Raw genomic sequence first — 26,645 nt, forward strand, 5'->3', positions numbered from 1 at the left:
ACCTGTATATTTTCACACATGACAAGGTACTATACAAAACTCTCCTGAATATAAAATAGACATATCTTCAGTCATATACACAGATCTAGCTTTATACACATTTTTGTGTTGCAAATTGGTGAAATGTACCACACATTTTTAGACATTTCTGTGGCATTTGTGAACTATATGTGTCTCACTGTAGCTGATCAGTTTGAATATGCATCATTTTAATTCGGAAATTCCACTGTTTCTGAATTTCTTTTTCAAAGTATTTTTCCCAAAGCTCTTCTATTGTATTTTTGTATTAACATTTAACAATATACAACAAGAGCCAAATGCAAAGGGATAAAAAAAGTGGAATTTCCACATCAAGGTGGAGCATGCTTGCAATATCTTTACTAACAGTCAATAAATGAGGTATGCTATCACTGTTTTCAGTGTAACAGATAGTTGTGTGGTTGGTAAACATCATTCAGTGTATATATACAAAAATCACTTTATCAATGGTCAGCAGCAATAGGCAACACATCTTTTTTCTCGATTCACAGGAAACTTCTGGAAGGATTGGTCATGATTCTGAAGTCAAGATGACTCCAAACTGGTTTCAATGAACTTGTAAATGAACAAATGACCAGGAACAAAATTCTGCTCCACTCCAAGAGTACAAATAATGATCTATATTGTATTTACATGTCCAGTATCTACGAATGTCTCAATACACCTGATTGGTTAATCGACCACCTGTTGGATGAACCAAAGCCAATGAGATTGCTTGTTAGATCGACACTTTGGTGTGTGCACGTAACAAGACTTTCTATTGGATGAAGTAGAACCAACAAAATTGCAGACATTTTTTGTAGCATTCCAGAATTCCGTGGTTTTAAACAGTTTGAAGCTTGTTTCGTGGTCTCTGATTGGCTAAATAGTTCCGAGCAGGAAAGCTTGTTTCGTGGTTTCTGATTGGCTAAACAGTTGCGAGGAGGAAAGCTTGTTTCGTGGTCTCTCATTGGCTAAACGGTTCCTAGGAGGAAGGCTTGTTTCGTGGTCTCTGATTGGCTAAACAGTTCCGAGCAGGAAGGCTTGTATCGTGGTCTCTGATTGGCTAAACAGTTCCGAGCAGGAAGGCTTGTTTCGTGGTTTCTGATTGGCTAGCGGTGTCGTATGCCGTCGTGACCGGATTGTTGAGCGTAGCGTTGAAGGTGCCCTTGAGAATCGTATCTTGAAGAAGCGGACTCAACTGTAAAAGAAAAATGGCAAAATGTTAATAAACAGGTTTGTTTATTTGTGTGTTTGTTTTTAGATGATAGTTTTATATTTTTTCTTAGATGGCAAAAATTCGAATGTTTAGAATGCTGTCCAGGAGAAGTGGGCTTAAACAACAGGAAAAATATGCAATGTTACAAGGCAATGTACAATGTAAATTGCACAATATCACTGTACTTGATAGCAACAGTACAGGTCCCAAATTAATCATACACAGGAGACATTGAGACATAGAGATGTAAAGAAAGTGTAACAATACAGAAGTCACTAACAACTTTTCAGAAAAATGTTGTGTTCACAAAAAATTGGGGAACCTTTTTTCTGTGGCTGAATGCTTTATTTGATAAAAACATTATTGGTACTGTATTACTTTTAAAAAATGACAAATAAATAGGTAAACTTTCATATTTGAAAATCTGCATGTCTATAAATAAATACCTAATTATTATCAAAAGAGTTGTTTGTATCAAAAGATGTTTTCTCATACAATCCCAGGTCTATCTGCAATTCCTAGATAACTTCATCAAGGATAAAAACTATACCAAAATGGGGATGATGCTTTAAGCCCCCTTTGGTGTACATAACGTAAGCATTTTAGTCCTCAAGCGACCAGTTCGGGATGATTAATGATCCCTCCCCACATGACCCCATGCTGAACCCATGTACTAACTTGTTCCTACGCTAATCAGACCTGACAAAGATGCACAGAGAGAACCAGGACCATGTGCACCCCTGTCTGTTGGAGATGTGGTTCTCATTAAGAGTTTGGGGTTCGGCCACATTTTTTTGTCTCCTGTAACTGACAAGCCACAATCTATTCCCTCACAGGATGCTGGTAGAAAGATGGGGGCCCTCAAGCCCTTTTCCGTAGAGCGTAATCGGCCGTTTTAATTCTACGTAGAGCGTAGACAGACCGCTCTTTGCATTTTGTGTAGAGCGTATTCAGCGTTTTAATTCTATGTAATGCGTTGTAGCCATTTGGAATTTATTGTAAAGCGTAATTGAGAGGTTTCCAAATTCAGCGTAGAGCGTTGTCGGGACCCCCCCTTGCAGGCCCTCCTGTATCTGTATCGGTATAGCCGGTATAACCGCCCTTCGGCGTAACACACCAGCTTTGCAGGCACGCGGCACGGCGGCAGCTAGCTATATCACACCGAACGACTTGCTACACTCAATCTTTGCACATTTGATTGCAGGAGTTATGAGGAGGATGTTGGGAGAAAGATGCCTCATCTGTCTAGAGTAGTTCAACTGTCAAAAGCTATGAAATACAATACTTAACAATAATGGGATTTCTTTCTTTTTTTCTTTGATTAGAATAAACGTGAGAACAATGTTTGATTTGAGTACTGTATATTACAATGTACATAGCATCAACAAGTTAAAGAAACTTTTAACTAAAGTTAAAGAACTTTCTGATAATACTTTTGGATTTTTTTTCCTGTTATATTTTCTCCTTCTTCAATTGGTTATCAATATATCAAAAGTTATGAAAATATTGAAAAAAGAGTTGAGAAAAAAACTATGATCTATTAACAACACACTTCTGAGAGACCAAGTTAAGGATTTGATTGATTGATTAACAGATTGATTGATTAAACTTTCTTCTGTCAAAATATTGCCTTTACTTATAAATCAAGGAATTTGTACTGTATCAGATGACATTATAATCTACAATCTTGTTCAAAGTCTACCCTGAACTGTTCTTTCTGTTTTTGATGAAACTTTTATCTATACAGCCTACAATTAACCAAGAAACTTGCAGCGTCCAATTAGAGAACACATGCACCTGTTCCTGATAAGAGACCTTCCAAGAAATATGCTTAAACTGTCTACTGTAAAAGGCAAAATATTTGCACAAAACTTTCAGAATAAAAGTCTGAAAACTACTCAAAAATTGTCTAATAGTATGTAAATGTTGTAACATAATATACTTTCCCTCACCTACAAATTGCATTTTGCTGTTAGCCTCTGCAAGACGTTGGGGGCGGCTGGAGATACTAGAAATTGACCAAATAGAGAGACAACATGCCAGGGGAGTTGTTCCACTTGGAGAGTACAATTCGGGTGCAGCAAACTGTACTCTCCAAGCAGACCAACTCCCCCGGCATGTTGTCTCTCTATTTGACCAATTTCTACTCTTTCAAGCTGCCTCCCAAAGCCTGGTAGAGGCTATCTTTCTGAGTTCACAATTGCATGGGATAGAAACACTGCTTGATAATTACGAAACAGTGAATATTTCCAAGGGTACGGTAGCTCACTAGATGCTTCTGTCAGCTGACAGAGGGTGTCAGGGCCGCAAGTGTCAGGCTCAGTATGAGAAATATGCTTTGATTTCCAAACGCGGCAGAAGGATTGGTAGGAAACACTGAAAGGTTGATGAGACAGGTGAATTTTTATTACAAGAAAAACATGGGTGGTCACCCGATTACATCTTGATGGTGAGAAAGGGTTGAAGTTACATGCAGGTATTGTGCATGTATATGAAATAGTTTAATGTAATTTTGATATGTAAAAGACAACTATGAATGAGCAAAATTAGAATTTGACTACGCTAAATTGATGCAATATCGTGCAAATATTTTTAATGCGCAAATCTACTGTCAGAATTGACTCCAAGATTGTGTAGTCTAAATGTTTTAAAAAAAGGAATGTACATCTTTGAAAGCAATTCAGCTTTCTGCTACAATGTTCGTGATTTTAGTAATAAACCATTTTGATTGATTGATTTACTGACTGGTATCAATGTTGTTTAATCTCTAGATGTGTTATACTTGAAGATTTAAATGTAGCAAAGAAGTTATTCAAATGCTGGAAGTTGTAAATCAAAACTCCTTTTGACAATCAAGAAAAAAAATTAACCTTTCAAAAAATCTAGATGGAAAGGGTTGAACTTAACGCTGGTATGATTGTTGTTTTATCTCTGTAAAAAAGTGTAGCAAAGAAATTATCCAAAGAATTAAACCTTCCTTCAATAATTAAGAAAAAAAATTAACCTTTTCCAAGTACTTTTTTCCCCACATGAGTTTCCCCATGCCTTTGTTAAAGATGCAGCCTGCGAATCCTTGATGAGCTCTGGTCGTTAATTAAATCTCTTCTCATCAGTCCAACAGTTCCTCCTACTGATTACAAACAAGCCTAACCTTTTCCCAGTAATTTGTCAAAGGGGAAAAAAACGTTAAGTCGTCCTTCCTCGAACATTTGCGCAAAGTTCACAGCACTAGAATGACCAACGCAAATGTTGGCAATCATTAAACCTAGTAATGGCTTCTTAGCCTCCACAGCATGCCAAACAAAAACTGGGGGTTTTGGTGGTTCTTCAGGGTCTTTGGGAGTTTTTATGTGCTATTTTCTGATTGCATATAGACAACATAGCCAGCCTGGTTGAATTACCCCCGTTTTTAGAACTGGGCTGATCAGAAAACAGCCGAAAAGACCACCAAACCCCCAGTTCTACAAGCCTGCTACGGAGGCTATGGCTTCTAAGGTTGCCCGATTCTGGGGGTGTGCTTTACATTACCGGGCCTGGCTGACTGAATTGGATCTAATGAGGGGGGCAAACTTTGAAGTTGAACTTGGATTAATCCTTTACACAAGGGAAATCAGCCTCCGCGTGGCATATCTATATAGGACAGGAAGGTTTGCCGTCCTGACATGAGTGATCACCTGTGGTAAGGAGTGAGACCAGAGGCAGGTGCTTCGCTCAAGGTCTTACTTAGGCCAAGCCAGTTTTACTCTCCAAGCAGAGGTTTGGGTTTTGGCTTATTTTTGGCATGTTTTTTTTTTTTTGTTTTTACATCAGGCTTTCTTTTTTGCACTGGTATCTTTTTTGAGTTTGAAAAGATCCCCAAGACATTTGCTGGAAGATTTTCATATAAAAAATCAACGATTTCATTGTAGGAAAGATCCCGGCCTATTTTTTTCAGGTTAAACTTTCTATCATAAATTAGGAATGTCCAGAAAACAAATTTTCCCTTAAATTCTGTTTTAGAAATCTCATGTTTGAGTTTGAAAAGATACCCAAAGGATTTGGTTGGAGATTTCCGTACATTTGTATAAAAGACCAGTGAAAGATTGTGGCCTATTTTTTACCATTTTCGCATGCGCGAAAATGGTAACTCAGACGAGATTGAGATTGGATCAACGGATGGATGGATCAACGGTTCCACCCTTCAACGGCCATGCAGACATGCTAAGTCACCGCATGTCGCTAGATGTCGTTGTTGCGACGGCCATGCAGACATGCTGAGTTGCCGCATGTCGCTAGATGTCGTTGTTGCGAGTGCACTTTTTACCATTTATGCCTTGGACGTTTGTATACTTTCCATTATGGTTGCTAATTTCAAAATCATAGTTCTATTAATGTTGCATAACAAAGCTGCTGACAAAACAAACTTAATTTGTCTTGAACAATAACTTGATTTTATTATTTGCCAAAAATGTTGATAAAGACATGTCTATAATCAAGGATTCACAGTAATCAAGGATTTTAATAAACTGCATAAATTATGTCAATGAGCATTAGCAGTGTGGATTAGTCTAGATGTTCAGATTTCCATTAGCCGGCAGTCCAGAGGGTCACACGTCCGACCAATCAAGGCGCTGCAGGCAAAGCTTATTAAAAGCCTCCTTTTCAGGCGTTCCCGGATCGGTGTTTTTGTGTGTGTGTGTGTTGGGGGGGGGGGTGTATTTTCTGACCAAACGTAGATCGCACGCAATAGAAGCTCCGGCCTACATAGCTGTCCGTGGAACTATTGATATTACCTGGGTGCCTAACTTTCACCAACATGTCTTTTGTATCTTAGGAAATTAATTAATTAATGAGTGAGTGTTTAATTAACTTAAATAGGTATTGCATTGTTTGGCAAGGTATTTTCCATTGACAATTTTAACAAGAAGCCATAGGCGACAATTCTCCGTGAAGTATTATATATTGCAACAAAAAGAAGTAGCCATCGGCGACAATTCTCTGTGAAGTGTGATAAATCGAACAAAGAAAAATTGTTTAAACGCGCGTCGGCTCAGTCATCTTAAGACGCAACAACCAATCAGAGATGCGAGATGCCTACACGTGACGCGGGAAGGGCGCGCGATGCCCGAAATATTTTTGCGTCAATATTCAGCGCCGTGATTCAAGAGATTAATACCCGGAAACAATTTTTTTCTTGTTTTGAACGCATTAACATGCATTTACGCTAATCTAGTATGATTCAGGGTTACTTTTTTTTAACCTGCCATGGCCAGATTATCTAAAGATGTGTGTATTGTGTGTACAATCTATAGAAAGAGAAATGTACATCAGGTCCGATCATCCGATTTTCACGTTTCGGTTTTTTGGACTCGGTTCATGAACGTATTTTGGTTTGGCTCCTGGAATGTGCAAAAAAATGACTCCCGGGACTGTCTACAGGGAACACTCGCACATTCGCGGTGTATCAGGACAGCGCGACTGGTCGTCATTAGCGCAGTAACAGTTGCATAAACAGACGAAACCATTTCAAAGAAATAGGGGATGTTTCGAAAATAAGCATTTACTCCAATATCAAAACAGCTACGGTAAAAATAAAAAGACGTGCATCATCCCGGACATAATGCAACACCACATGCGAAATTACACAGAAATGCGACGTACGGAAGAATGCGTTTTGGCTGCGAACATCTTCCAAAAAACTTGGCATCTCTTAACCATGGGCAAAAACATCTGGAACCACTTATAAAAACCACCCCGTATCTGCATGAACTTTTTTGAACCCCACTGCTATTCCAAACAACGCGTTTTTCTGGACCATTCCAATTCGCCTCGTAATTGTAGGGGTGCGTCTGCGATATTACATTGACCGCGAAAGCAGCAACGGCAAAAATACACATTCGTGCATCAACACGGGCATGCCCGCAGACGGCGTATAAAATTGCGTGCCGATTACACAAAGAGAACCCAGTGTTTTGACTGCGAACATGAAAAATCAGCCGATTACAACACTCCGTCCGGAGGTCCTGACCTCCTTCACGGAGTAATAATAGATCAGGTTGATCAAATGATATAATGTAAACAATTATATATGATTAGTAAAAGATGACTTTTGAAGTTCTCTTCGAGTATTATTTTAGGGCTGAATCAGGGTCAACGCGAAAAAAAATCATGATCCGGTGATCGACATCATGCCCCCCCGCACACTTCATGTATTCAGTGTTCTAAATACCCGTCTTCAGTCTGCAATTTGCAAATAGATTTTCAAGATTTCAGGATAAAAATTACACAATCTGCAATTTGAAGAATGAAAAAAAAAACTATAGGTCCTCACAACTTCATATTCCCTTTGTTTGACCCGCCCGGCGCCCAAATCCCGCTGCGATTCAAGCCGCGGCGGCTTCCCGAGCCATGCAAATAAACCTAGTCCTGACGCCACAGCCTCCGATTTCCACCGAGCCAGCCCCGAGCGCATGCCGACAGCGAGGGATGTGGCTCAGATTTCCGACGATTTCCTTATTTAGATCATTCGGAAGACTTCGGGTAGCAAACAAAATGGCCGCCATGCACATGATTTTATACTAGTAGCTTCGCTTCTCAACCGAAATGAGGAAGTTTAACCTCATTTGCAGACTTTAGCGGCCATGGAGTTGATTTGGGGAAGTGCTGAGACGCGATTTCGCTACGGCATATGGGATTTTGCCGCGGAGGGAGTTACGTACGCCGGCAAAAACTTGCTTCAGCGATCGGCTCCAGAAAATTTATCTTTATGCTGCCGCTCAAGTCTTCGAAGGTGGTTTAACGAAGTTTATATAAATAATAAAGCCACTTTGCGTAGATCGATCTCCCTTTTCTTGCGATGGTATGAAAATTCAAGTACAGTATATTTTCAAAACGTTTGATATTTCTTTGTTCGTTGCCACATGTTGTTTATTTATCTTATTGTCATGTACAGTTACCAGCGTGAGTCTGAGTCGAGCCATTGTTCTTATGTGGCCGTTAGCACATGTTGTTTAAACAGACAGCAACATTGAAGAAAAGAACCGAGTTAACAGACATCGGCACGTTCCTTGAAGTCAGGTTTCCCGCCGTATTTAAATAAGAAATGTGTGGGCCCGCGGCGTTTTGAAAAGACGCGACGCGCTTTGGAAAGACCCCGCGCCGTGGCTCATTCAAATTCGCTACATTTTTTGCTAAGTTTAATGTCTTCACCCACGATTTTTGACCGTCAATGTTGACGGTAAGGACTTAAATTTTTACCATCCGACGGGAAAAAATACCGTCAATTGACGGTAAAACGGGCGCTGGCTAAAGCCCTGGTTGAATGTCACGAGGTTTGTAAACTTAGATGTTGGGGACAAAGCCATAGAAGAGATTTTGAATAAAATTATATATATATATATATATTAACGTTACTTATAATTTAAGTTAAAATGTACTTTTGTGTCTCTATTTTTTTATTCTGTTAAAAAGACTCTTAAAAGAGAGAAAACAGGTTATAAACTGTTATATACTTGATTTTTGTAATGTTTTAAACTTAAAGAGTTGAAATATAGAAGTGCATGTTCTCTCATTATATACAATGTTGATGAGAACTAGAACCATTTATATAACTTAGGTAAATTGAAATGATAGGATGGGGAAAATGTTCGTAAAAACTGTAAGCCTGTAAGCGGCGAAAATGGTCAGCTTTTGCAGAAGCACTTGTTTTCTGGGTGACTTTTCTGTCAGTAGACGGTGGGATGTCAGAAAACATGATTATATATAATGATCTTAATACCTAGCTTGGGAACGAAAAAGATCGAAAAAGATATATTTCTCAGAGATAATCCTATAAAGACCAGAGGGACCAGCAGGCCTTTCATGTTTCGCCCCTGCCGCCTATTCTGCATACCTGGGCCAGACTTTAACTGACACTCGAGAATTAGTAGAAGGACACCTTAAACACAGCTGGAGAGATAAAAAAACATCCTCAGAGGAATTTTTTCCTTATCTTTGCGAAGATTGAAGGGGTGAGCCCAACTGGTAGCATTGTTTTTCCATAATTATGCAGTGCTATTACAAGGGGAGACCCTGTTACCTAGCAAAGAGGACACATCGCAGATAAGAAATGTTACACCTGTTTTTTGTCATCCTTACACAAGCGTTGCCAACTGTTAAGCAGCCTATATATGGTTGGATGTGAGACTGCATTGTTGATAGTGATTATACCCAATTTTCTCATATCTCTCCTGTGCCACCAATGTAATTTGTTTGATTAGAAGGCATGTTTCTCCTAAAATATGTGATTTTCTGAATATCAAAACCAGAAGTCTGTTTAAGTCAGCTTCAGCAATTAATACACAAAATGATAATATTTGATGATAACGAAGAAGTATAGTAAAAAATTTAAAGGCATTGGGTGAATCAGTATATTCGTATTGTACTAAGTAGCACACATGTACCAATGTATGTGCTAAGTTCCAAAATTGACCCTTCTTTGAAGCTGAACTGTTTAATTGATCAAAGGACAGAAAGTTGCTAATTATGTGTCTGGTATTCAAGTTCTCCACATTAAGCAATTTGAACCCCAGTTCCTAGTCTCTGCGTGTGTACTTTTAATGGCTGCCTACCCTTGTCTGCACCACATGCCTTTCTTGTTTAAATACCAGAAATAAGCCACAAGACACTGGCCGGAAGATTCACACGTGTCTTTGGTCTATAAACTAAAAAAGAAAACCGCCAGAGGTCTGGGTTTCGGAAGAGACGGCGTTTTCTTTGTCAGCAGAAAGTCGGAAGGATGGCGTGCCATAGCTTCCATGACATGCCAAAAACTGGGGGTTTTGGGGGTCTTCAGGGTCTTTGGGAGCTTTTATGTGCTATTTTCTAATTGCATATAGACAACATAGCCGGCCTGGTTGAATTACCCCGTTTTAGAACTGGGCTAATCAGAAAACAGCCGAAGACCACCAAACCCCCAGTTCTATAAGCCTGCTACGGAGGCTAGGTGTGCCAACAGTCTGGGCGGGTTTTAGCTAATTACTGAGCGTTGCTGCCAAATGGGCAAGCAATGCCTCCCAGCAGCAGCCAAATGAACTGCAGGAGTATCCCCAAAAGCTGCTCTGTTTTGCCCTGTTGCTTAGTATAAGTGTCTGTGATATTGTCTCATCTAGATAAAGAAATAAAAAAGACTTTCAAGGGTGGGATAGTTATGACGCCTGGTTGGCAAAATCCCCAACTTTTCATCAAGGTACATATAGGCCTCAAGGTGCATAATTGCCTTATACCTGCATACAGGTATAACGTTAACTACAATAAGGCAATCAAGCAAGCTCTTCTAATTTCTCGTAATTCATAGAGAAACTACTTAATCCCTGTATACCGGTAATTCGTAGCAAGGCAGACGCATTTTACATAATTGTCTTCCTAAAATTGATCCCAAAGATCATCATCAGAGGACACACAAGTCATGACATCTACAAGATACAAGATAGTTTAAAGCTGCAATAAAGTGTCAGACGTACAACTAGTTTGCTGCCATAAGGCCACACCAATCTAATTTCTTGGTTAACAGATTCACCGCTTCATTTTTTTCTGATTTGCAAATAAAAATAAAAATTCAGAATCAACTGCAAAATGCTCATATTTTGCCCTGAATAGTTGAAAACAGTCCTTTTCTTACTACTTGTTACAGTCATTCCATCTTTCAATGCAGTAGTATCATTAAAAGTTCAAAATTCATTGTTTAAATTTTGAACCAGCCTGGTGTGTTGACTTCATGGCTCCTATGGTACCATTTTGGGCCATAATAGGATGCCTAGGCCTGTTTTTATTTTTATTTTTTTTTCGCCCGCCCGCTCCGTTATTTTTCTAGAAAAATCCGTTAACCAAGAAATTAAATTGGTGTGGCCTAAAATAAAAAGATGCAGCTTTATTATTGAGTAACTTCCAAGACTTCCTGTCAATGTCCAAACTAAAAAATCAATGTTTTCCCAATTAAGGTTACATTTCCTCCAACACACAAGTTATAACATTTAGAAGTGAAGATCAATAAAGTACCAGACTTACTACTTTTTGCTGCCATAAAATGACTGAGAGACACAATTGTTGAGTGCTCAGAACACCACAGTTCATGTTACAACCCTGAAAATCAATTTTTTTCCCGGGGATTATTTCATCCTACGCAGGAGTCATAACATCTAGAAGTGTAAAAGCCATAAGGCACCAGACTTACAAGTCGTTTGCGGCCATAAAACCCGAAAAGACAGCTTTGTTGAGTAACTCACTACACCGCAGGTCATCCTTATTAACCCACAAATCCCATCTCAGCAGCATAGTGATCTGTTTTATTCCCCCCTCCGTTACCCAGGCAAAATGCTGCGACATTTCTGCGTGATTTTACTGTCCGGAATTACATCCAAGTTACCTCGTAAAAACAGAGCTCGAAATGATAAGCTCCCAGCAAGGGTCATCAGGGCTCGAAATACTGGGTGCATGTGTACCAAAAATTGGAGCTATGCACCCAATTTTTTTCTGTGCGTGCACTGGTGCAAATATTTTATTCCTACAAATATTTTTGTAGGAATTTTAACATTCATCATCATCATCATGCCTCCGGATACTAATCCGGTGAGGTACACTTGATAAAGTTACTCCAGTATGTCCTATCTCTCATAGCGGACACTAATTAACATTGGAAATGTATAATACTATACTGGATATTCTTGGTCTCTAAGTATCACAAAAATAATAAAATCTTTGTTGTAGTTCTTGTTTAAGATTTTGAAGTTAGCTCTCGTTTTAGATTCAAGCTCAAAAGAGAAGCAGTAAGAGCTACAATTAGGTTTTGTTTCATATGGTGCACCTTTGTGCACCTAATTTTTTTAGGTTGGGTGCACCAGTGCACCTATTCCCAAAAATGAATTTCGAGCCCTGGTCACTGTGGTCGGGATTCACCATTCTCTGACATTTTGGCAGCGTTTTATGGGCGACTTTTACACGAGACAACACTTTGCCATGAAACGTGACGTTATCGCGTAATTTACGGCGGGGAAGTTTACGGTTTTGACCCATCCCTCGGTAAAATGTGGTGACATTTCTGCATGCCAGTTTCATGACTCGCGACCACACATAAAGAAGTAAAACACGACACATTGTTGTTTTACATGGATCCTTTATGAACCCACAAGGTACAAAAGGGCCTGGCTTGTTGGATTCAATTTTACGGTTGTAAGTCCATGGAAACACCAAAATTGTATAGTTTTATCACTTTGGCAGAAAGCAGCTGCTACAAGTCACTACAAGCTGTAAAATAAGACATTACTTTTTGCAATGGAAAGTATAATATTGTATTGTATGGAATGAAATTAAAAATGTAAAACTAGGCCACATGATTTTCTGATAGCATTCAAATGCCTTGTACCTAAGGTAGTGAATATTTTCACCAACATTCAACAGGTTGTTTGTTAGTGACTAGTGTAAGTGTGTGTGTGTTACTTTGGGAAGGGATGATATGAAAGTTAGTCTTAACTAAATTAAACTACAAAATTAAGACTCTTGTCATTGAACTCAAAACTTGCACTGACTTATCAAAGACTATAAACTTTAATAGCTAATACGCCAAAAAGCAGTTACTCAAGCAACTGGATATGATTTTGAAAACGTCAGACGTTTCAGCTAGTATCCACTAGCTTTCGTCAGTGACTGAGAGACCAGAGGGGAAATGCAGGTTTATATGCACAAACTATTGATTGATATGCAAATAAGGTGAAGACAAATTTTTGGAAGTCGAAAAAGCTAATAGCTTGCTAGACAACACTACATCAATTTTGATTGTATAGTTTAATGGATGTACATTTTGTAAATGTAGGCATGACTATTTGTAAAGTGCCTGCGGTGCGCCTGTCATATTTGCTGTGTGTGGGGTTTCAGTAGCCTCTACCAGGCACCGCGGATCGCTGGAAAAATACTAGAAATTGGCCGAAATAAAGGGATAGTATACCAGAGAAGATCCCGGGCCATAGAAGCTCCGTGGGTCGCAAATTGGAGCTTCTATGGCCCTGGATCTTCTCTGGTATACTATCCCTTTGTTTCGGCCAATTTCTACAGTAACTATTTTTCCAGCGATCCGTGGTGCCTGGTAGAGGCTAGGGTTTCAGGTGTCAGGCCAAACTGATAAACGTTTGAGTCGGAATCCGGAGTTCTTCCACTGTACTGCCTCTCAACACCCATTTAACATCACAGCCCTGAAGGAAGAACCCGGCCCTACCAACATCCACTCTTTGAAGGGGTGAGACTGGCTACAAACTCTCACGTACAATCACGTAGCTACGACTTTCTTCAGAATTCTATGTGTGCTAATGTTTTATTTTACCTAAGTTGCGAGAATTATAACTCTTGACAATGCGGAGGAATATTATATATGATAACAATGCAGGTTTTAGAATAATGTGGTTTGAAAAAAATCCCCCTAAAAGTTTGCGAGATGGAATGTTCTGTAGATCATTTATCTCTCAGTTGTCTGGCCAGTGTAATTATGGCATGGCATTAGGGCTCTAATGGGGGCTAATGTACCCAGCCCGGGGCGTTACAGTTTACAATAGCCCTGCCTCTACCATAACTAGGCTTAGGCCACACCAATTTAATTTCTTGGTTAACGGATTCGCCTCTTCATTTTTTTCTGATTTGCAAATAAAAATAAAAATTCAGAATCAACTTCAAAATGCTCATATTTTGCCCTGAACAGTTGAAAACAGTCCTTTTCTTACTACTTGTTACAGTCCTTCCATCTTTTAATGCAGTGCTACCATTAAAAGTTCAAAATTTATTGTTTAAATTTTGAACCAGCCTGGTGTGTTGACTTCATGGCTCCTATCGTACCATTTTGGGCCATAATAGGATGCCTAGGCCTGTTTTCATTTTTTTTTTTTTTTCGCCCGCCCGCTCCATTATTTTTCTAGAAAAATCCGTTAACCAAGAAATTAAATTGGTGTGGCCTTAGTTGTTGGACTGGGTGTAACAGTAGTAAGTCTCTACTAAACAATGTGTTCTAGTGTGTCTTTCTAAAATTTAACGTAATTTTGCCGCTCATGATGGACACAAAATTTTGCCAAATCTGTCATCTTTGACAAAAATCGGTGACCGTGTGTAAAGTACAGTTTACAATAGCCCTGCCTCTAACATAACTACACTTACTAGTAGTTGTCGGACTGGGTGTAACTTACAGTAGTAATAAGTCCCCAGGAAAGCTAAAAAGGCTGACACTCAGGCTAGGAAGTCTCTAGTAGTAAGTCTCTACCAGGCTTTGGGGCGTTACAGTTTACAATAGCCCTGCCTCTACCATAACTAGGCTTACTAGTAGTTGTCGGACTGGGTGTAACAGTAATAAGTCTCTACTAAACAATGTGTTCTAGTGTGTCTTTCTAAAATTTAACGTAATTTTGCCGCTCATTATGGACAAAAAATTTTGCCAAATCTGTCATCTTTGACAAAAATCCGTGACCGTGTGTAAAGAACAGTTTACAATAGCCCTGCCTTTACCATAACTAGGCTTAGTTGTTGGACTGGGTGTAACAGTAGTAAGTCTCTAGCCTGGGTGCCAGCCTTTTTAGCTTTCGTCCGCTCCCCATGAAAGCTAAAAAGGCTGACACTCAGGCTAGTAAGTCTCTACCAGGTTTCGGGAGACCGGGCTGGAAAGAGTAGAAATTGCGTGGCCAAATAGAGAGATATAACATGCTGAGGGAGTTGGTCCGCTAGAGGCTAGTTAGTAACTACTAGACACAGTGTCCTAGCCTGTCTTTCCTTGACGGAATTTTGCCTCTCATGACGGACAAAAAATTTAGCCCAAATCTGTAGTCTTTGACAAACGAAAATCTGTGTGTCTAAAGATATAGAGAGAGACATCAAAAACTAAGCTACATGTAAGTCTACCAGCAAATTTGCCCCTCTAAAAATGAAGGAAACAGCAATTCAGAGGGTCAAGATTTCAAAATTTCATACCCCCAGACCCCCCTAGGACTACATTTAAATAATGCATTTATGAAAAAAATTCAGGCTGGCTAGAACACCCTGACCAGACACCTTGGGCTGCTGGAAAAACAGCACAAATTGGCCAAATAACTTGATTAAATACTTTGACTTGTTGTGGAACCAAAGAGATGGATAGGTATAACCTCTGGTAGGATTACAGGGCTCGAAATACTGGGTGCATGTGCACCTTAGTGCACCCAAAATTGGAGCTGTGCAGCCCATTTTTTTTCCGTGGGTGCACTAGTGCACCCAAATATTTTTGTAGGTATTTTTGTACATATTAAATGTATAATTATACATAGGATATTCTTGGCATGTAAGGGTCAGAAAAATAATAAAATCTCTGTTGTAGTACTTGTATAAGATTTTCGATAATTAGGTTTTGTTTCATATGGTGCACCCAACAAATTTTTTGTGCACCTAATTTTTCAGGTTGGGTGCACCAGTGCACCTATTCCCAAAAATGAATTTTTAGCCCTGGATTATAAGAGTTTGTGTGGCCCAGGTTCACCCCAGCTATCAGCCATACCGCCAGCTACCTTATTTCAACCGGAGGATTAGCTTACTGACAGACACTACCCTGGTGGCAGCGTGTGGTGTGTATCAGTACCAAGGGTCGAGGGTTCCCTTCCCGTGTTTACGCACATTTGCGGAGATCTGAGGGACGTTAGCCGAGTCTGGGAAAGTCCAGAGCCTCTCCTGTCTTTTGTCGAGGAGTTAGAGTAGAAGCTTCGGTGGGAAAACAACTTTAAGGAAGAAAAACAACTTAAAGACTTGCCAAATCTTAAACCTGTAGAGTTGCAGGATTTATTCCCTGGTTGAATATGATAAAGACATTTTTCTTTTCTCATTTTTGAACTGAAGAAAGTTAGTTACGTAATCAATCAAGTTCGAATTCTCCCCTTCGCTGTTTTAAAAACAAACAACAAAACTTGACAGAGATAAACATCAACTGCAAACATACAGTGTATCCTTGGCAGGTGAATATAGAAGGCTTTGCTTCCTGTGCCTAAAAGAATACAGCCAACAAGTTTTCTTAGTAATCTAATCCAACAAGTATCAGTACCGTTTAGCTTTTAACGCTAATCTATGGAGGAATGTTTGTTTCCATGTTGGGATCGCTCCTACAGGTTTTGCACATGTGGTAAACAAACATGGTATAGGGCCACACCAATTCAATTTGTTGGTTCTCGGATATTTTCAGAAAAAAATGTGAAGCAACAGGGTGAAAAAAATGATAATAAAAACAGGCCTGAAGCAATTCCTATGAGTCTCAAATGCTATGATAGGAGCCATGAAGTCAATATATACTGGGCTGGTTTGTAATATTCAATGAATTTCAAACTTTTAGTCAAGCCACTGCATTGATAGATGGAAAAACTGTATCAACTCTGAAAAGAAGGGACTTTCTTTCTTTTTTTTGCAAATCAGAAAAAATGGAGCGTTTAAATCCAAGAAACAATTGATTAGATTGGTGCGGCCTAATGGTGAAAGTGAAGAAAATTAATGAGATTTATTTAAGCTCAGAAGAAATTCTGGTATGACTTTTCTATGTATTTTCTAACTACAGGTGTATGAACTGTGGGAAGATATTTTACAATGCACCAACTGGCCCGATCGCCCACGCAATGAGATTCCTATACAGCTGTGGGCCCACGTCGACAGAAGTATTTCCAGAGGATCCAAAATGTTTACTCCAAGCTGTACCCGATCCTCAAAACCCTTTCAGTGGGTCTCAGGCCAGGGTTTACCCTAAGCTGACTTAAGACAGGCAATGACCTTGTGGGTAGGCATCCTTCGACCTTGACAGACGGAGGAATTCCGTAATACACTTAGCGGAGATTCCCGAATCACTTGGAATGTGGCAAACACACTGCCAAGTCTCCCTGACCAATTTTGGAAGGAAAACCTTAGCTCAAAGACAGGCAAATTCTGACTTCAGAAGTTAACGTTTAACCTTTAAGAAAATTGTTAAATTATGCGTTAAAGTCCAAGGAGATTACTTTGATTGACAGCTGTCGTATGACCATTGTGAGTATGACACAGTGCAGAGTTTTGGCGGAAATCCGCCGTACCTCCTTTCTTTCCCCTTCACAAAACCACCTCTCATTACAGAAATCCGCCTGGTTTAATAGAAATAGTCCTTCGTTTACGCCTCAATCTTTTGTGAGAACTGTCAAAATTTTTTCCTTCACAAAACCACCCCTCATTACAGAAATCCGCCTGGTTTAATAGAAATAGTCCTTCGTTTACGCCCCAATCTTTTGTGAGAACTGTCAAAATTTTTTCCCACTCACAAAAACACCTCTGTTTACAGAAAAGCCTTCGGGTTTAATAGAGAAAGCTTTTTTTGTAACGTAACAGAAAAGATGGGGAACAATGGGCCTCACATTCGATTTGCTACAATATTAAGCATAATGGTAAAAATATTGGTTAATGACGTGTAAGTAAGTAATCTGCACAATTGTGTAAGCTTGGTCGAAGCTCGTGATTCAAGGCTGAAGGCAAGAAAAGGAAAATATAATAGCACCGATGTCTGGCTACGATGAGGATCACAGTTCGAGCTAAGGCCATACCAATTTTATTTCTTGGTTAATGGATTTTTCTAGAAAAATAATGGAGTGGGTGGGCGAAAATAATAAAAAATAAAAACAGGCCTAGGCATCCTCTTACGGCCCAAAATGGTACGATAGGAGCCATGAAGTCAACACACCAGGCTGGTTCAAAATTTAAACAGTGAATTTTGAACTTTTAATGATACCACTGCATTGAAAGATGGAATAAATGTAACAACTAGGAAGAAAAGGACTGTTTTCAACTGTTCAGGGCAAAATATCAGCATTTTGCAGTTGATTCTTTTTTTTTTTATTTATTTGCAAATCAGAAAAAAATGAAGCGGGTGAATCCGTTAACCAAGAAATTAAATTGGTGTGGCCTAATGTGTGAAATGACGCATGTGTAAATCCCACAGACAAAGAAACACAGACACCCCTAGATCTCACATAAGGCAACGCCAGACAAAAAGTCACAAGGTGGGTTCTTCCACGCTACTAGTCTAATGAGCGGAAATATCCATATTACTACTTCTGGTCAACCTCAGTTCACAGACAAAGACTTGGACGACTAATGTTTCAAAATTACCAGTCAAGAGAAGTCAACAGAGTGGAAAAATGGACGAAAATCGGCACAAAAACAGGTGACAACCGAAAATTACTGTCCGATTTTCTGCAATGTAATGAGCAGTGTGAATTTGCTAGTGACAAAGAAGGTTTGCCACATTGTGTTAATGACTCGTACAAAACTATGGAAAACAATTTTACAACAGAAAGGCTAAAAAGACTAATAATTATTTCAGTTAGTTATCCTTGTAGACAATGTTTATGCTAGCTGGCTTTTCCAAAATTGTTCATTATTCAGACTTCTACACAAATGAAAAAAGAATGATGAAATGATGAAAGATTATTATAAGAAAGAAACCTAGGAATAAAAGAACAAATCATGTTTTTCAATGGATGGTTTGTCTAGTTGCATTAGGAATATGAATTTTTCTACAGTGCTCAAGTGTATGAAATAGGGAAATAGGTTTTGTACAAACATAATATATTATATACAGTTCATTTCTCTCTTCGCTATACAGTCCACATCCTATAACAAAATGGCTTTCGTCTCCTATTGTGAGGGTAATTATGGGGGTGGTTTTGGACGCCACTGGGTAAATTGAAAAGGGAACAATACAGGCCCATTGGTGAGGCTCTAAATGGGGGATAACTAGCAACCTTTTGACCTTGAACAGATGTTAATGAGCCAATCATTTCCAAGGACTGTTATACAGCTTTTTGAAATGTTTGTTCTTGGAAAAAAATTGATGGCCATTTATTTATTGGAAAAGTTGACAGCTGATCTTTGAGGTCTTTTTGCCAGCATTTGTTGTTTGTGTTTGAAAAGAGGTAAAAGAGTTTTATTTTATTTATACAGTGCCAATACTTTATGTGTCATATGATTTATAGTGATCTGTTTTACAATGTCATTTTAGAAAATGTAATGTCATTTATTTAGTAGCATTCAGCCAAAATAAAAGTAGGATGGGGAGTGAGTGAAAATTTTTTTCAGATTATTCTTAGATTATATAATCATGTTACATTATAAGATTATTCTCTTATTGTTAGAAAAATACTTTGGAGAAGTAATGAAAATACACATGCGGTTTGTTACTTTTGAGGAGAGTTTAAAGCTTTCTGGATTTATTTTATTTTAAAGGGATCTGCTTCAAGCAAAGAACTTTACAAGAGGACCTGAAAAGAGCATAATATAACCTGGGAAGAGGCTGAAGAAGTGACTGCCTAAGGAATATAAAGAAATAAAGGCGTAACCATTGATAGAATAGGAGTGTTTTTGCACTGCTTACCTCATATGCCCCTGGACCCGGTACCTCGTCTTGCTTCAGTTGTTTAAACCTGGGTGATTTTTGTGTCAGGAGTGTCAGTTGATTCTCCAGAGGTACAGGTTTGGGATTGTAGGTGCCAGGACCTGAAGGATTGAGAGAGAATTGTACATTTAATTCCATCAAGCAAAACTGAAGGATATCAGGTTGGTAAGTAAGTAAAAGAGACTATTTTTACACAACCAAAAGCTGTGCAATGTGAACCAGTCAGAATTGCCCTGAGGAAGGTTAGCAGCTTATCATAGATGGTACAGGGCTGCCCCCTAGCATCCTATAGCGGTACTACAGGGAAAAACTGACCCGCAAGAGCAGGATCTGCTTTTGGCATGAAGATGTCACGAGGATGAACGAAGAATCTTTCAGAGGAAGGAACTATCCCCTCTGTCTTAGGGACAGTACAGGGCTGCCACCTAGCATCCTATGGCAGTACTACAGGAAAAAAACGTACCTGGAAGAGCAGGATCTGCCTTTGGCATGAGGATATCTCGAGGAGGTGCAAATCTTGTAGAAGAGCTAAGAAAGGAGCCTGCTTTTCTCCTGCCTTCCTTGGTGCGTGGGGCGCCTGGCTTCTGCTTGTCTTGTGTCCTGTGGGACCTCGCAACCTCGTAGGAGCCAGGAGGTGGATTTTCCTGAGAATAAGGATTAAGATGATTGTAATTTTACAATGACTGTGCCTTGGCCCATTCTCTCTTTGTTTTACTTCATCACTAACAGCCTGTCCTTGGTGCTGAACACCATCCACACACAGGCAAACACACCTGTCCTTGGTGCTGAACACCATCCACACACAGGTAAACATACCTGTCCTTGGTGCTGAACACCATCCACATACACAGGCAAACACACCTGTCCTTGGTGCTGAACACCATCCACACACAGGCAAACACGCCTGTCCTTGGTGCTGAACATTATCCACACACAGGCAAACACGCCTGTCCTTGGTGCTGAACACCATCCACATACAGGCAAACATTGCTAAACTGTATTGTATGACTTGGATGAACTTGGATCACTAGCCAAAGTAAAAATAAAATAATCCCTACCTACCGACCCTAATTTTTTCAGAACTGAAACAGGAAACACAACATTTTTTCCTAGGACTTATTCAACATGTCTTACCTTCATGGCAGTCTGTGGTGTTGTTAACCTCTCCGTCAGCGATGCAAAGTTTGCAGTGATCTGGTTCTTATATCTAACGGTCGGCTCATGTTTCACTTGATAGTGGGCCGGTCCGGGCAGCACCCCCTCGTGCTTCTTGATGATTGGCGCGGTCCGGCCGGCGGTGGTCCCGAAGACGCCCTTCCGCGTGCTCTCGAGGTAGGCGCGGCGCATGCTATCCTCAGACATGCCTGTGTGTAGGTATGCAGCTGGTCCTGGGGGGGGGGGGATTTACACAATTAGTACTAGAAAGGTAACATTTGCAAAGCAAAATGCATAATGTCTACCTTCGCATATGGTCTGCTCTGTTAACTCTTACTCAAACACATTCACATTCATGGTGACAGGAGTCTAAATCCCTCCTGCTATGAAATTGCAACATGATGTAACCCAACACCAGTTGCCATGGTAACAGTCACAAAATTGGTTCAGGTCATTACGGTCAGTGTTTGGAGAAGAAGAGGAAGAAACTGAGCAAAAATAATATGTTTCCTTTGGTAAACATAATTACTTTCACAAAGAAGGTTATTTTCTAGGGAGTGTGTGTCTGTGTGTGTGTGTATGTTTCTGTCAGTGTTAGTGGATTGTGTTCAGCACCAAGGACAGGGATGTCTATGTCTGTGTGCTTGTGTGTGTGGGCATGTGTGTGTGTGTGTGTGTGTGTATGTGTGAGTGTGTGAGTGTGTGTGTGTGTGTATGTGTGAGTGTGTGTGTGATGGTGTATGGTGATCTCTGTCAGTGTCAGTGGATAGTTCAGCACCAAGGACAGGGTGTGCGTGTGAGTGTACAAAAATGAAATACAGAAACTGGGTGGTAGAAGCTATAGTAACGAAAGTCAGATCTTCATTTCCATGGTTACCTGGTGTTCTTTTGACGTGGTGCTGAGGCTGGAACCTGACCGCGGTGGAGCCGAAAGGGCTTCTCTTCATTCCTGTGACTCTCTTCAGCCCCTCCAGCGCGTGTCGTGGGTCATTGTACGTTCCCGGGCCAGGGAGAACCTTTTTGTCGGGCACAAACCTCTGTAGAAGGCAAAACCGTATTGATGAGTGGAACTCGCAGCCACCAAGTACAGCAGGGGCATCATCATTAGATGTCCATTAGATAGCGTTATATCTCTAAACAACGTTTAGAGATATAACAGTGGGTCCTACTTGGTTCATACATGTTCAAAGGTTAGGTGTGACATTGGTTCAGTGTAATGTAGCCAGCAGACACTGATGTCTGATGATGTCTAGTCCCATGACCGACACTGGTCGTCGGGGGGACAAGGTAGACTTTGCAGCAGGAATGTAGCCAGGTCCTCCAGCTGACACTGCATGCCTGCAAAGCAGTTATACCAGCCATACAGAATCTGATACAGATACAAAGTTGACAAACAGTGCAAGGCTGCCATCTAGCAACTTATATCAGTACTGCAAGTAAAAATTTAACAGGAATAGCAGGATTGAGAAACATTAAATAAAAAAAAACACAAACCAACCTTTGCCTGTGACAGAAATGGTGGATGCTCAACCTCGATGCCCTCAGTACTGATCGCCGGTGGCCGGTTGTCAAACTGACCGGGTACCTCGTACTTCCCAGGACCAGGAACCGCCTGTAAGGTGAAGAAAATGAAGATTTTACACCTCCGTGGAGTATTTAGAGTTGTTGAAATTAGAGAATTTCTTGTTTCATTCATTCTTGTTTTATTCATTTCCACAGCAATGAAATCAGTTGGTTCTCGGATTTCCCTCTTCATTTTTTTTCAGATTTGCAGAGAAAAAGATTTTAGGTTCTGAATCAACTCCAAAATGCTGATATTTTGGCCGCAATTGTTCAAGTAAGTCCTTGTCTTCCTATGTGTTCGGGTTTTTCCATCTATCAATGCAGTAGTTTCATAAAAAGTTCAAAATTCATTGTGTGCATTTTAACCCAGCCTCTAAAAGTATGCTGACTTCTTAGCTCCTATTGTTACATTTCAGGCTATAAGAGGATGCCTAGGTCTGTTTTCTTTAAATTTTGCCCTGTCACTTCATGTTTTTTCTGAAAAAATCCATAAACCAACAAATTACATAAGTGTGGCCTTACAGCACTGTTTACGTCTACATACCCTTTTCTCCTCCTGGTTGACAATGATTTCGTGGTATCTCGGCAACTTGGACTCGAACACCGGTCTCTGTTCTGCCGTCGACGGTATGTGAGCATGCTCTGCAGTAGCCGGCGCAGACAAGTGAGCATCATACTCCCCTGGCCCCGGCCCTTCCTTTCCACCAAAGTCCATCCTCTTGGACGACAACTTGCCAAAGAAAACGCCCTTGTATTTTTTTGTAGCAGTGGTTGGGGAGGCGTTGGGGTTATAGTAGGCAGGGCCGAGGGTGCGGTCTTTGGAGGGGGGATCTTGTCTCCGTAGCGTGCCATCTTCTGCTTCTTCGTAGCCATGCGCCTGTCCAGGGGTTGGGATGGAAGGGGCTTCTGCTTTCCTCTGGTAGTGTACTCTGGATGTCATGATCTGGGTGGCAGAAATAGGAACGAGTCAGACATCATAGAGGGTCTGCATGCCCTTTTTTGAAAGCGTAATCAGGCCTTTTTACTTAGTCTCTGTAATACATAGGCAGCCGCCCAAAATCATTGCAAATCGTATTCAGTACATTGGCCATAATGCATAATTGTACACGTAAACGCAATTCATAATCAGCAGTGAAAATTTTGCATAATTCATAATCACTACCACCCCATGTAGGCCCTCATTGAAGAATTAACTGTGGTGCGGATTCAAATTCTTTACGTCGTTTTCTGTGTTATACCGGTTCTACTTCTACTTCTATGTAATACTGGTCAAAACCCCTCACTGGGGCATCACACCAGGGTGCTGGGTGCACGGCTAAGTGCGGCCGGTGGGGTGATGGTGCTAAAAAGAACAACATGAAAACAACAAAGTGCAAAAAAAGAAAAAAAGAACCGAAATTGTGCTTCAACTCTATTTACATGGCCGCACTTGGAGTCCTGATTACCTCTGGGGGCAGGGATGGCCCATGTACTGGGCCAGCCTGAGCTTAAAGCTACTGGTTGTGCTAGCTACTAGTATACAGATACAGATAATCCAGAAAACCATTTAAACGTACATTCCCTGGAGGCGCCACTGCCACTTGGCTCTGTTGTGTGGGTTCCTTGGTGGGGACACCAGCACCGGACGTTCTGATCCAGTCACTCTTCTTGGACAGGGTGTAAGAACCGGGACCGGGGGTGGTGGAGGCCGGCTCCTCAAACCGACGGGACTTGTTCTGTAGGGTTCTGCCACCTGAAAAACGCAGGTAAATACAGGTAAGGACAACGAAAACAGGTTTTCTGTGTTGATTTTCTGTTTGTAACCTTGTGTTTGTTTGCTTCTTTGTTTGTTTATTAATTGAAGAATCTCCATTAGTGTTGACAATACATCACTACTCTTCCTGGAGTCCTCTTGCATCAAATACATTTAATTTAACGTTACATTATAACTACTAAATTAGTACTACATCTGCATTCACTTCTAACTACATGTACATTGAAAAAAAATGTCTTACTTATTTAACATCTGCCATCTAATAATAATAATGATCATAATACAACAACATATCCCCTGCACGCTTTACCCCAATTTAGGGGTGTTGTGCAGTATCCAAACAAGAACAAGAACATCATTTAAGTAAAGTTTACACATTTAACATCAATCAATAACCATAATTAACAACATTACATCTGACAACAGGCTAACTAATCAACAAAAAATGTAATAACTTGCATTATTGTTTGCTAGGTTTCGTAGAGTAAATTGTATTAATTATTCAATTACATACCTGAGACGCGGTCCTGTGCAAACCGTGCGTCGTAGTGTCCGGGACCGGGCGCGGCGATCACGCTGTCCTGAACAGTCAGGAACGTTTCACGACCGGTCATGGACAGGAAAGGAGCGTAGCCATCTGTGTGGGCAAAACATCATCTAATGTTATGTGTGTTAACATAGGCAAGACATCCGGACTTAATCTCCAAAGAGGATGTTTTGGTGGCTAATGGATACAGCCTGGCCAATTTGATCCTGGCCAATTTCATACTCTTTTCCAGCCACCGTAACATCTGCTTGGAAATTATTCCAGACTATGTTCATGAAAGCAGCACATACACAGTTCAAAACCTTTTCCAAACTGTGTACATCGATGGTTAGACACCCACTATATATACAATATATGTAATGAGATACACAAGAAAACTGTCACTCAAGCAACTGAATGGATTTTGGAAACTGTCAGACGTTTCAAGTAGCATCCACTATTTTTGTCAGTAACTGCAAAGTTGTGGATGCTACTTTAAACGTCTGACAGTTTCCAAAATCTATCCAGTTACTTGAGTAAGCTTGAGTTTAACCGACGGTGTGTTTGCACCAAAGTTACAATTTCGTGACACGAATCATAAAGCAATCAACCACCAGCTAGAATAATTTAAGGCTTCCTTGACTACATACGTAACGTTGCAAACGAACTTACTTCAATGTTGTTGCTGTCCTTGCTTAAATACGTCTATTTTTCCGCTAGACGTGGTCTCTAGGTGCCTACTTCAATATACGCCCCCCTCCCCACACTCGTCCATTTTAGATATCCTGAAACATCCACTACAGATTTTCTTGAGAAAAAGTATAAAATTCTGGACCTACCGGAGCGAACTTTAGTCCTAGTCGGAGGCGGTCCCTCGTATGTTCCCGGCCCGACGGCTCCCGTGGTCCCGGTGGGCTGCATGTAACCCATACTTCTTGGAGCTCGATCATACATGGCGGAAAGCTTCAAGAAACTTCTTGAAACGAGAAATCTTTTTCACACTTCGCTGCGTTGCCCCCTCCTAAAATTCTTGAAGGAAGACCCTAGGTTTGCTAAAATGTGGTGACAGTTGCCTCAAATGTCCCTCAATCGCGTGGATTCCTCAAAGTCTTGGGAATAGGATCCCTTGGATAATCTTGAGGAGGTTGTCACCTTCTTAAATCGTCCTCTATGGTAACAACAGAGAAACACAGCTGACCTCGCGACGTTGTTTATTGCGCTACGTTGCTAGGTAACGCGCGGCCGCAAAACGTCCGCAACGTCGTAAAATCCGACCAGGCGCGCCGCATTGCTGCAGCGACATGTAGCGATATATAGCAAAACTGCAGGAATGGATTTTTAAAAAGACTCCCCAAGAGGGTGACGTTGGATCTTTTATCGATATAGAAAAGTTGAATCATAGGATAAATGAAACTACGGGCGTAGAAACTACGACTTTAGTATTTTGACCGAGTTTCATACTTACAATTTCATTATATTCAGATGCTCTGCATAAAGGCTTGCAAAATAGAAAAGCAGTAGAAGGTAGGATAAGAATAAGAGTATTTTAGCTAAGCCCACGTGTCTCCATTAACACTTTTATTGACATGCATAGCAAAAAAGAACGAAAAAGAAAAAAATACACCAAACATAAACCCAAACCCCTGCTTGGAGAGTACCAAACCTCTGCTTGGAGAGTAATCGTTCCCCCATCTCTTTTTTTTTTACCTCCATGGTTCCCCTAAGGGCTGCACCTGCCCCCGTGATGTTTCCGCGAGGCCCTTTCATGTTCCCGCGCTGAAAAATGGCGCACGACAGCCAACTTTTCCCCCGGGAGCAGGCCGCTCTCACAGCCGGAGACAGGCGCCGAGGCGCTGCGGTATATACACGTATAGATTTTATCGGAAATTTATAACTTTGGGTGGCGCGGAGAACCTTTTATGGTAGGTCGCTGCATGGCGTGCGGGCGAAACCATTCCACTCTCCAACAGATCGCAATCCCCACTTACAAAGACATTTAAAA

At 40.5% G+C, this 26,645-nt stretch overlaps 1 protein-coding gene across 1 annotated transcript; it reads right to left on the reverse strand.

Moving 5' to 3' along the window:
- Positions 1 to 363: 363 nt before the first annotated feature.
- On the reverse strand, positions 364 to 25,857 carry LOC109466856 (sperm-tail PG-rich repeat-containing protein 2-like). Its single transcript, XM_019764716.1, has 10 exons — positions 25,483 to 25,857; positions 24,632 to 24,754; positions 23,921 to 24,096; positions 22,909 to 23,307; positions 22,300 to 22,413; positions 21,679 to 21,838; positions 20,781 to 21,034; positions 20,110 to 20,290; positions 19,626 to 19,747; positions 364 to 1,219 (listed from the first exon to the last, which is right to left on the reverse strand). Exons 1-10 carry the CDS (start codon positions 25,595 to 25,597, stop codon positions 1,085 to 1,087), a joined length of 1,779 nt encoding a protein of 592 aa, XP_019620275.1. The 5' UTR covers positions 25,598 to 25,857; the 3' UTR covers positions 364 to 1,084.
- Between the last annotated feature and the right edge of the window lie 788 nt (positions 25,858 to 26,645).

The sequence above is a fragment of the Branchiostoma belcheri genome, unplaced genomic scaffold (genome assembly GCF_001625305.1).
Source record: "Branchiostoma belcheri isolate BF01 breed outbred unplaced genomic scaffold, Haploidv18h27 scaffold17, whole genome shotgun sequence".
NCBI lineage: Eukaryota > Metazoa > Chordata > Leptocardii > Amphioxiformes > Branchiostomatidae > Branchiostoma > Branchiostoma belcheri.

What these genes read in the sequence shown, in the direction of transcription:
- LOC109466856 (XM_019764716.1), bottom strand. Translation starts at nt 25,597, where the DNA reads ATGTATGATCGAGCTCCAAGAAGTATGGGTTACATGCAGCCCACCGGG. An exon ending in TCAACCAGGAGGAGAAAAGG is followed by an intron (nt 22,414 to 22,908) that starts GTATGTAGACGT and finishes TTCACCTTACAG; the next exon opens with GCGGTTCCTGGTCCTGGGAA. An exon ending in GGCAGATCCTGCTCTTCCAG is followed by an intron (nt 19,748 to 20,109) that starts GTACGTTTTTTT and finishes TCAATCCTTCAG; the next exon opens with GTCCTGGCACCTACAATCCC.